Here is an 11,044-nt window from a genome sequence, read left to right as displayed (position 1 = left end):
TCCTTGAAAAAACACAAAACGCAGTAAAAGTTCGAGAGCTATAGCGCGAGGACTCCCAACACTTGAACGTGCGGTAAAAATCTGAGGATGGCTGCCAGGGGCGGGGCTTAGAGAGAGGGCAGTCATTGGCTGGGGGCAGTATGACCCAGAGACCAGTGATTGGTTCCTACTAAGAAAGACAGATCAGAAACAAAACTGATACCGATTTTTTCTTTACCGAGGATTCCCAGCCTGACGACGGGGAATATTCATGAGCATGTGAATCCATGCCAGACCCCATGCTGGAGAAATAAAAAATCCTAACCTGACACTCACACTCTAAATGCTTTAAAACTCCCACATGGGAAAATAAAATGCGGTTGGCTGCTTTCCTGCAGCCTTTCTTCCCAGTCATAGCACCAAGTTCCAATTGGTAAGGTAACAAATCCAACTCAAAGTGTTCAAACACAAAGTCATGCAACGTTACTAGTAAGGTTCTCTTCTTAGATCATCCACTATTTGGGAAGTGCTTTTCTTCCATGTAACACGATTTTTATAATGCCAGGGGGACAATCCCCTTCCCTGATCTTTCCTTTAAGACATGTGGCCTTCTTTTCCATTGTGGTTTTCCCCCAGTGTCTAGCAGACTTTGTATACTCCCCTGCTAAGCGTTGACATCTATACTTTTAAGAGTAATTGGGACGAGGAAGAGGGTATATATGATGATAAAGTTGGGTTATGTAGTGTGTTAAACATTCCCACATGTTAGGATGTCAAATTAAACCACCACATTCACTGGGAATCTGTTTTAAAACTGGCAGTGTCTTTAACAACGGGGAGGCCCTTCCTCTCTTTGCCGTCTACTTCAAAAGTTCTTCAGTAAGGAATAAATCGGCCTATCCCCTGGACCCCTGCTCCCCAGGTGCGTACCTTTTCAAATTCCTCCGCTATACAGCTTACTGCTCTGTACACCTGTGGTTAAAGCAGGGCTCCCAGAAGTGTACTTTGCAGTACCCATCTCCAGTAATGTCAGGGTTCCGATGCACTTTGTCTCCCGAGCTCTGCTTGCGCGCTCTTGCTGGTCTCCTGGGACTGGTGGGGTGGGGGGAATTTTGGTTTGTCCTGCACGAGTGTGTTGCTCCATCCAAATCGCTGACAGCCAAGCCCCCCCCCCCACGCCCCTCAACGGCTGTCACTGGTAAGACGGGATACACACGTCCTACTGTAGCTGTTCACCGCCAGCGCTCGCACCATCCGGAGGTCTTCGTGTTTGGTAAGCTATTTGTTATTTCACAGCTTCACTCCATTCTTCACCATTTCGGTTCTGCTTTCATTTGTAGAACGGCGTCTGAGACACTGTTTATCAGCGATCTCTTCCACAGATCCCAGCCCCACTTTCTCTCCCAGTCCTGCACGTTTCTTCTTGATTCTTTTGCTTCAGTTTTTCTTCACTTATTCCTCTCTCCAAACTACTGCTACTGCCACTTCTGCTGCTACTACCACAGCAGTCTGTTAGTGTTCCCTATTATGGCAAGAATATGTCCAGTGTTTAGGCAGTAACTAGAATGCTGCTGATGCCTTTCGCCTGCATCCATGCAGGGCTTCTTCGTCCCAGTTAAAGCACAATTTGTATTGGGGAATGTTTTAATGTTAAAGGATAATTGTACTGCGCACAATCACCACCGGAGTGGTCACCTGGCACTCTGGCAGACCTGAAAAGGAAAAAGGGGTGGGGTGAGTTAGTGGGACCGAGCGTGAAAAGTGCACGAGAGCAGAGATGTGCTGTTGGCAGTTTCATTTCGGTTAGCACCGTTCGCTGAGCTTAGGTGTGCTTTTCAGTTGGTAGCCGTCGTGTTCTGTTGTGCGAAGCTATGTGTGATTTGTTTTGTTGTAGCAGTGTGGCAAAGTTTGTGCGATTTGCTGTGCTTTAGGGGTGTGGTTGTGTTTGGTTAGAGTTTGAGAGGTGAATGCAGAGGGTGAGATTGTTAGTGGGTTGGTTAATGGCCTCGCTATCTGGATGTGTGATATATGCATGAGTTCCAAATTCTTTCTAGATGATGCGCGCAAATATCTCCACATTTCTATCTAGATGCAGCACTGGCGAATATTTACAATCCTGTCTAGATGTGCCGCAAGCTAATGTTCACAATTCTATCTAAATGTGGCACTGGCTAACATTCACAATCCTGTCTAGAAGGGACGCAAGCCAACATTCACAAATATATCTATAGCCAGATTTAATAATTGGGGCAGTGTTCTCTAGTAGCAAAACAAGGACATACCCCAGGGGTTCATCACAACACCTTCGGTTAAGATCAGTGACATCCTCTGAGCGTTCTCTTCACACCTTTTATGCTGGCCTTCATTGTTTATCAAATAGCAAGGAAAATGCATTTTGTTTACTTCATGGAAAAATATTCCGGATATGTCCATTTTTTTCTTGCTTGCTTGTTGAGGATTTTAACATTTCTCGCTAGAAGATATGTTTACTTTTGTGACCGGAGAACAATTTGTGTCATTTTCTTTCTTTTTGGCATGGGAGAAGTAAATGCTGGGAAAAAACAGAGATCTAATTTGCAGAGGTTTTTCAGGGTGCTGCGGTCTTCTCTTGCTTGGCCCCTTTTATAAGGCTGCACACACTGCACATCAGTGTAAAATGATACACTACTGTCCCTGAATCCGAACAGCAGGAATGTCTTATCTGCAAGTGGAGCTTAGTGGCTGCAACATATTCCAAGCTGCGCATGGCAAATACATACATTATCCAAGGCATCTGTAGCAGTGCTTCATCACACAACTTAGTGTATTCGAAAACAATGATATACGTTTTAATTAGGCGCAAAGGCGCTAAAGAGTGTCTGTGGTGCTTTGGCTGTGCAGTATGGTTAATTGCCAGGTTTACACTGACCCCAATGCCTGCGCCAGGCAGCCACCTTGGCCAACATCATCACATGTGTACATTGACAGGAGGGAGGAGTCATTCCAGGTTTCACTGGCAAGTGAGATTTCCCGCTGCCGATTTGTCATTGGTAGCTTTCGAGGGCTAATTCCCCCACCCTTGGGCTTTTGATATATGTGTCCATCTTGCTTGCCATCTCAACAATATGCACAAGACATGTCTGCAGTGATAAAGACAATATGTTACTGTGCCTTCCTTGTGTGTCCTGATGTAAATGCCACCCTGAATAATGTAGCATCCCCCTCGCTAGTTGCTGATCTGGTCCACCTCCTAAGTTACGGTCTTTATGCAATTTAAGGACACTCGCTTCTGTACTATGGAAGTGTAGGACTCAATGATCACGCGGACAAATCTGGGCATAGACTCTTGCTGTTGATCGGAACACAAGCAGGTGGCCAGGTATTTTCAACTACCATTCTTGATGTATAGTTTGTAGTCCCACTGTAACTTTCTTCGTATGTAATACAACAGCACTCTCTCTACGTGGAATGGCTGCCCAAATCTTTTCTGTTTCACCCTCTTCTTAAGCTGTTAAGTAATAGATATTCCCTAAAGAAATATCCTACCGTAACGTTTAAGCTCTGCTCCTAAAACAGACTGGGGCAAATTGGATCTACCCGCTCGCTGGCAACTTATCTTCGGAGAGGGAGGGCCATGCGGGTAGGGGAGAGAATCGGGTGCCTTATCGTTTCTATGAAAAATGTGTGTGAGACCGGTTTGAATTCATTACAAACAGAGGCCTGCTTTAGGTAACATCAGGAAATAATTTCTCACAACAAAGTTCAGGGAAAAATAATAAAGCACCTACAAAAAACACGCCCTTTCAAAAACCTGTGTAAAGAAAAACCCTCTCAAGCAGCAGAGAGGGATTTGTCACTGAACAAAAAGAAAAAAAAATTAAATAACTTCAGTCCGGAAAGTCTTGTTCTGAGTTTTGTTATTTAAAAAGGCGGAAACACCATCCTATTTTAGATTAAATGCATTACATTAGGAACATATACAGTTTAAATGACACGCTGTTGGCCTAATGTACACAGCAGTATGTGCAGTACATATTTGTTTTTTGAATCATCATTTGCATAAGTTTCACACACACAAACATATTTCTTCTAATGTGTGCAGTTTTTATTCCCGATACAACAGTTTTTGGCCAGGTAACTGATTCACAAGAGCGAATTACCAATGAGTTCTGCTAGAATTATAATTTAACTGTGGGCAATGCACTATCCTTTCTAAAAGTGGCCACTTCCACGTCATTCAGGGTGTTCTTGGTTTGGCCCAGGCAACAGCCACCAAATACTTTCGGTCCGTAAAGTAGCATACATAATAAAACTACCCACAAACAGCAGCGAAAATACAAGTAGCCAATCAATTCCTTTCGAGGGGGTGCTGGGCAGTGGGCCTTCTTGATCTTCTGCGGTAATAACCACATCCTTATTCGCTTCAATACCTGAAAGAGAAATCCACAAGTACCATTAGCATTAAATCAATACATAGCATCAAAATAAGACAAGAAATATGAAGATGAACACAAAGCAGGGAAGGGCTAGTTCCTTTCTGACAAATATATAGGTTGGTATGTGTTTACCACCACAGTTATTACTTGCAGCAAATTAAAGAACTATTATCAGACACAAAATGTAACAATTTCCAAACAATGAGCAACTACGTGAGATGTTATTTTGTTGCTAGGAGTTACTTTTTAAAATGCCTTTTCATATAAGTAGCGATGATGCGCCTGGGATTCGTTAAGAGTTATGCAGTAAAATACCCACAATGCAAGAATTACTGCATACAGAAATCTGAGGCACAGCAAAAAATGTAACCTTTGCAACCATGTATGCAGAAACCGTGATGATCACATGCGATTAAAAAAATGATTGAGGCTACCATATGAGATACATTACTCACCGTCATCGTATTTCTGATGCTTGTATCTGCTTAGATTCACATGCTTTGCATAGGCCGTTATCTAGTGGTAGACGTGGAGTATTACATTTTGTTTTTGAAATTAGAAAAGGGACGTCGACAGGGCATGCCAGTAATACTATCACTAGTGTGACATCCACTGTACCCATGGGCCTTCAAGCATCGAGGTCCCTCAGACTGTTTTGTTCTGACATGAGGTAGCATGAAGTGTAGCACAAGTACAGATGCAATAAAGCAGAGAAGAGTAGATAAATCCAGAAAACATCTATGCACCTTCTACTCCACAGGGGAGGAAGGGTGGGCGCATGTGAATCTAAGCAGATCCAAGAATCAGAAATACGATCAAGGTGAGTAATGTATCCCTTTCAAGGCTTGTGGATCTGCTTAAATCAAATGCTATGCATAGATTAGTGAGCAGTGTCTGGAGAAGTTGGTGGGTTGTGAGCAGGTACAGCAGCAAATAGATGTTTTAGCACCGCTTGTCCCACCTTTGAATCTACTTTAGAGAGTGTGTCAATGCAGTAATGCTGAGTAAAAGTATGTATGGAATTCCATTTAGCTGCTTTGCAAATGGCGTCCAGCGGGACGTTTGCAATAAAGGCCAAAGTAGCTCCTGTACCCCTCGTAGAGTAAGCTCTTGGTGTGAAAGGCAGAGTCTTGTTTGATAGGGAGTAGCATAGCTGTATACACTTCACTATCCATCTGGGGATAGGGTTTTTTGAAACATCATCACCTTCCCTGCCAGGTGCTATGGAAACAAACAAACAAGTTACTTACCAAACTGGTAACGTTCTTTCGATGCGATGTTCCTCCGACGGATTCCTTATCTTTGATATAATCCATTCCAGCTTGCTAGCCTCGGACATTTTTTCCAGTAGAGGGCGCTGCGCGTCGACGTCCCTCGAGTCGGTGTCCCTCGACAGCCTCTGTATCGGCGGCGACGTCATCATGAGTACAAATAGTCTCGCGCAGCGTCCGTTGCTCAGTTCCATTTTGAAGTTTAGTTTTGCTTTGCATGAATTGGTTAATAACCTTGAAGGAGCGTAAACTGCAACTACAAAGGAACATTTTTACTGCGGGGAAGGATGGGAGGGGCGATAAGGAATACGTCAGAGGAACATCCCATCGAAAGAACATTACCAGTTTGCAAAGTAACTTGTTCTTCGAGGGATTGTGTCCTCCGACATATTCCTGATCTTTGAAAGACTCCCATAGCAATAGTATATTGAGGAGGCGGGAGTAAAATGAAATGTTTCCCTTTAAAGATGCACAGAATGCAACACAGCTTTTCCAAATTTTGTCTCCTGGCTAGAGGAGGAATCAAGGCTGTAAAATTTGGTAAAAGTGTGTGGATGACCATATGGCAGCCGTACATGTCATTAATTGGAACTCCTCTTTGGAGAGCCGAAGAGGCTGCGATACCCCTGGTTGAATGAGCCCTAAGATGTTGAGAGGCCCTTTTCCTGCCAATTTATAGCATTCTATAATAGTTAAAATAATCCATCTTGAAATGGTTTGTTTTGTAATGGGCAAACCTAATTTGTGCCCTGCATAACCCACAAACAATTGGTCTGCTTGTCGGATTCTTGCAAGTCTGCTAATGTAAAGGCTTAAGGCACGCCTTGGATCCAGCCTGTGTAATCTCTCTTCCTCTTTCCATGGATGGGGAGGAGGATAGAACAAGGGTAAAGTTATTTTCTGAGTAATGTGGAATTCTGAGACCACCTTTGAGAGAAAATTGGGTTTCACTTGTAAAACAACCTTATCTTTGTGAAAGATTGTATGAGGAGGTTTGCACGATAAAACTTGTAATTCGCTCACTCTTCTGGCAGAAGTTAAAGCCACTAGAAAAACTGTTTTAAGAGTGAGAAACCTTAATGAATAGGAATGAAGGGGTTCGAATGGAGTACCCATTAGGAATTTCAAGACTAGGTTTAGGTCCCACAAAGGAACTTGAAAAGGAGTTGGGGGAAAAACATTAGTTAATCCTTTCAGAAATTGAATTACTAAAGGTAATTTGAAAAATGAAGGCTCCTCAGCAGTGCATTTAAAGATTGACAGCGCTGCGAGGTATCCCTTGATCATACCAACTTGAAGACCTGAATTTGCTAAGTAAAGCAAGAAAGATAACACCATCAGTGTATTACATGAAAAGGGTTCAATATTCTTTTCTCTACACCAGCTGCAAAATTTGTTCCAACGGCAGTGGTATAAAGTCTTTGTTGCTGGCCTTCTGGCTGAAAGCAACACTCCATTACGTCATCCGAGAGATCCCAATCCTTGTATCTCAGCCTTTCAGAATCCAGGCGTGAAGGTTGAGGGTTCTGATATCCGGATCGAGAACCTGACCTCCCTTCTGTGAGAGAAGATCCTCTCTTTGCAGAAGACAGATCGGAGGGCAGATGGACATGTCTAGAAGATCCGGGTACCACGTTCTCCTGGCCCAATCTGGGGCAATTAGGATCATGGGTTTCCAGAATCTTCTCAACCCCTGATCATTTGAGGAATGACTGGGACTGGAGGAAACGCGTACAGGAGTGGATACTCCCAGTCCACTACAAACACGTCCCCTAGAGCTCCCCCTAGAAATTCCCTTGAGCAATACTGATCGCACTTCCGTTTGATACTGGTGGCGAACAGATCCACTTGAGGGGTTCCCTAAAGGGCGAAGATCTCTTGAAGGACTTCCTGAGCTAGTTCCCACTCGTGGGAGACTGTGTTCTACCTGCTCAGAGCGTCCACTGTCAAGTTCTTCTCTCCGGCTAGGTGAACTGCCGATAGAGATTCCTTCTTGAATTGCCCAAAACCAGAGCTGCATTGTCTCTCTGCACAGTGGCAGTGACCCTACGCCGCCTTTTTTGTTGAGGTAGTGCATGGCCACTATGTTGTCCGTCATTATCAGGACATTTTTCCCCTGTACTGATGGCAGGAAAGCTTTCAGCGGTAGTCTGATCGTTCTCAGCTCTAATAGGTTGATATGTAGTCTGGACTCCGATGGAGACCAAGGACCGCTGATGGTCAAGTCGTTGGCATGGGCTCCCCACCACGTGAGTGAAGCATCTGTGACTACTGTTATCTCCGGCCATGGTTGCCAACACTGTTCGCCTTTTAAGTTGTTCTCCCGACAGATCCACCAATGAAGGTCTTGAGCTACTCTGTCCGGAATTAGTAGTAGATCTGACATTCTCCCTGAGAATTGTGACCACTGGGTCCTTAGTACCCACTGGAGAGATCTCATTCTCAGGCGAGCCTCTGGCACTAGGAAGATGCAGGATGCAATGCAATGAGGCCGAGCAACCTCAAAAAGTCTAAGGCTGGTAGACGTTGGGCATTTTGAAACCTGGTGACCATCTGTAGAATATCTTGAGCCCTCACCTCTGGTGGCCATGATTTTCCCAGGGATGTATCCAGGACTGCTCCAATGAACTGGAGTCTCTGTGATGGTATCATCTGTGACTTCTTTAAGTTGAGGGAGAAGCCCAGCTTGTGAAGGAAGTGGCAAACATAATCTAGATGGATCTGAGCTTGTTCCGGGGATACTTCCTCTGGAATGGGTACTGTAGTCCTTTGTAGTCCAAAAGTTATCTCATTGTTAGAGTCCTCCCCTTCCTCATATATGGAGGACAAGGCTCTAAAATAATCCGATCTAGGATATGGAGTAAAACCCATTTCTAGAGAAGAAGGAGCCAGATTTGTTGTTACTGCCTGAGAAAACGTGGTCGTCGACGTGGACGGTGTAGGCCTCGACAATCCTGTAAAAGGCGTCGAAAAAGTCGGAAAAGGCCTCGATGAACTTGAGAGGATCGGAATACTACTCGGCGTCGTTGAAATTGTCGAAGGCACTCTCGACCTCATGGTTGGGGCTCTCGACAACTCTGGTGCCTGGGACGTAGTGGCAGTTCTAGGCTTATCCTTCCTCGGAGTCAACGATGGCGTCGAAGACTTCGTCGATGAAGCAGATTTATGCGTCGAAGGTCCCTCTGACAATGGGGTCGATGACGCAGATTTGTGTGTCGAAGGAATCTTCGACGATGGCCTTTAGTCGAGGGTTCATGGTGCTCGAGTATTTTTACTCGCCGGGTTCAATGACTCGCAGCGTTTTAGTTTTTTGGGTCTTTCACTCAAGGTATCACCTTTAGACGTCTCCGAGGGGGTCAAGGCCATTTTTACGGAATTCCTCCCACTTAGCCGGAGAGCTGTGTTTCGTGGGGCAGGTGACCATTTCCAGGGAACTAGAGGAAGAAGAGGGAGAGCTATGGCGCCTCTTCTTAGAATGTCTCGATCTCGAAGAATGATGGGAACCGCTTCGAGATCTCGATCAGAAATGTTTCTTTTGGCGACGAGGAGACATATGTCTCGACTCGGCCGAAGAAACTATGGAAGGGGAGGAAGTTTTAAAAGCCTTACCTCTTTCTAACTTCCCCTTATGCTCCTTCAAGGCTTTCGCCATCATGGACATACAGTCCTCACACTCCTAACAGTGATGCTCCGATCCCAGGCACCACAAACAGATCCTGTGAGGGTCCGTTAAAGACATTTTCTTTCCACAGTCGCAACATTTTTTAAACCCGGACCGTGGAGTCGATGGTTCGGATGAAGATGCCATCGTTATACATTTAGATTTTCGAAGAAATAAGATTTTCATGAAGAATGGAACAGAGCGTTACGTTTTCGAGGCTCACAAAGCACGGAAAAACGGAATTGAGCAACGGGCGCTGCGCAAGACTATTTGTACTCATGATGACGTCGGCGCCGATACAGAGGCTGTCGAGGGACACTAACTGGAGGGACGTTGACGCGCAGCACCCTCTACTGGAAAACATTTCAGAGGCCAGCAAGCTGGAATAGATTATATCAAAGATGAGGAATACGTCGGAGGACACAATCCCTTCTAAAGTCTGTTTTTCTTGGCGGTTTTGTCTTGTTTGCATAGTAAAGAACCGCTTCCCTTACATCTAGTGTATGGAGGTTTTTCTCAGCTGAGCTTGAAGGGTTTTGAAAGAAAGCTGGTAGTGCACTAGACTCGTTGACATGTAACTTTGATATGAACTTGGGTGAAAACCTAGGGTGTGTTCTTAGTATCAACCAGTCTTTCTGGCTAACAAAGAAAGGCTCTTGCACTGACAAATCTTGTAGTTCCCTGACTCTTCTTATGGGGGCGATGGGGGAGAGGGCGCTAGAGGGCCAACAAGATGGCCGCACTGTAAGCGAGCTCCCGCACGGCCAAATTAATCCTTCATCATCCTTGTAGTTTCAGAATTCGGCCGCCCTGATCTGCAGCTGTCCAAATCAGCCTGACATGGTTATACCCATCAGCGAAATCCTGAGGGAAATCGGAGCTCTAGAGACCTAAACGCTGCGATCCTAGCCTGCGGCCTCAGTCACCTGGGCGGGCACATCTGAGGTCGGGGCCGTGAACAACCTCCAGCACCGAGCCGGGGCCCAGAGCGACTGAGGCAATCACCCCTCGCCGTGGCGCTGTGAGGCGAAGCACGGCGGAGCATCTGTGATTGGGGGACGAGGAGCTGAGCGAGTGCCCCCCGCAACCCGACGGCCCTGCTTGCGGCCGCGACCGAGGCGAGCCCCTGAAATTCCCCAACTAAAGCGTGGGAGTGGAGGAGACGTGGCTCGCTCCGGCACCTGGGCTCGCCGCAGCGACAGGCGACCTCCCAACGGACATCTAGGACGGGAGTAAGGGCCCAGAGGCTCCACCACTGCGGTTCGGCGCGTGGCCTGGGTCGCCTGGGAGGGGCCGTCTGGGGCCGGGGCCGTGGGCAGCCGCGGGGCCTGTGTTGGAGCTGGAGCGTAGGAGGCATCGACCGCTCGCGGTGGCCCTGCGGAGCAGAGTCGAGCAGTGTGCCCGCGAGTGACGGACGGGGAGAGAGTCTGGAGTCCCCCGGCCTCTGCGGCCTGACGATCCTGCCTGGCTGGGGTTGCAGCGGACGCCCGGGGCTCCCAGCGGGAGTGGGGGGAGAAGCGCGAGCCTGCACCGCCAGCCCTTCTCCGGAGACCGGACCCCGCAGGATGCGCCATGCCCCCTCAATGACCATCTGAGCCCGGGGTGCCGACTCAGAAACTGCAGGAGCAAGCCAGCACGGCCTATACAAGGCGAACTGGACCCAAAGAGTACTCCGTGCAACAGACTGCATGGATCAGGTACAGCGCGTATTGGGAGGT

The 11,044-nt window shown here is 46.7% G+C and overlaps 1 protein-coding gene across 1 annotated transcript in view; it reads right to left on the bottom strand.

Annotated features, from left to right (window-relative positions):
- Positions 1-3,858: 3,858 nt before the first annotated feature.
- Positions 3,859-11,044, bottom strand: part of TXNDC15 (thioredoxin domain containing 15) — a 360,487-nt gene continuing 353,301 nt past the window's right edge. The window contains exon 5 of the mRNA XM_069652576.1: positions 3,859-4,388. Coding sequence (XP_069508677.1) covers positions 4,192-4,388 — 197 coding nt within the window. The 3' untranslated portion in view covers positions 3,859-4,191. The remainder of the gene's footprint in view (positions 4,389-11,044) is intronic.

Source organism: Ambystoma mexicanum, chromosome 3p, assembly GCF_040938575.1.
Source record: "Ambystoma mexicanum isolate Mex_15411 chromosome 3p, UKY_AmexF1_1, whole genome shotgun sequence".
Lineage (NCBI taxonomy): Eukaryota > Metazoa > Chordata > Amphibia > Caudata > Ambystomatidae > Ambystoma > Ambystoma mexicanum.
The sequence above is the reverse complement of the archived record's forward strand: the minus strand, read 5'-3'. Positions and strand labels throughout refer to the sequence as shown.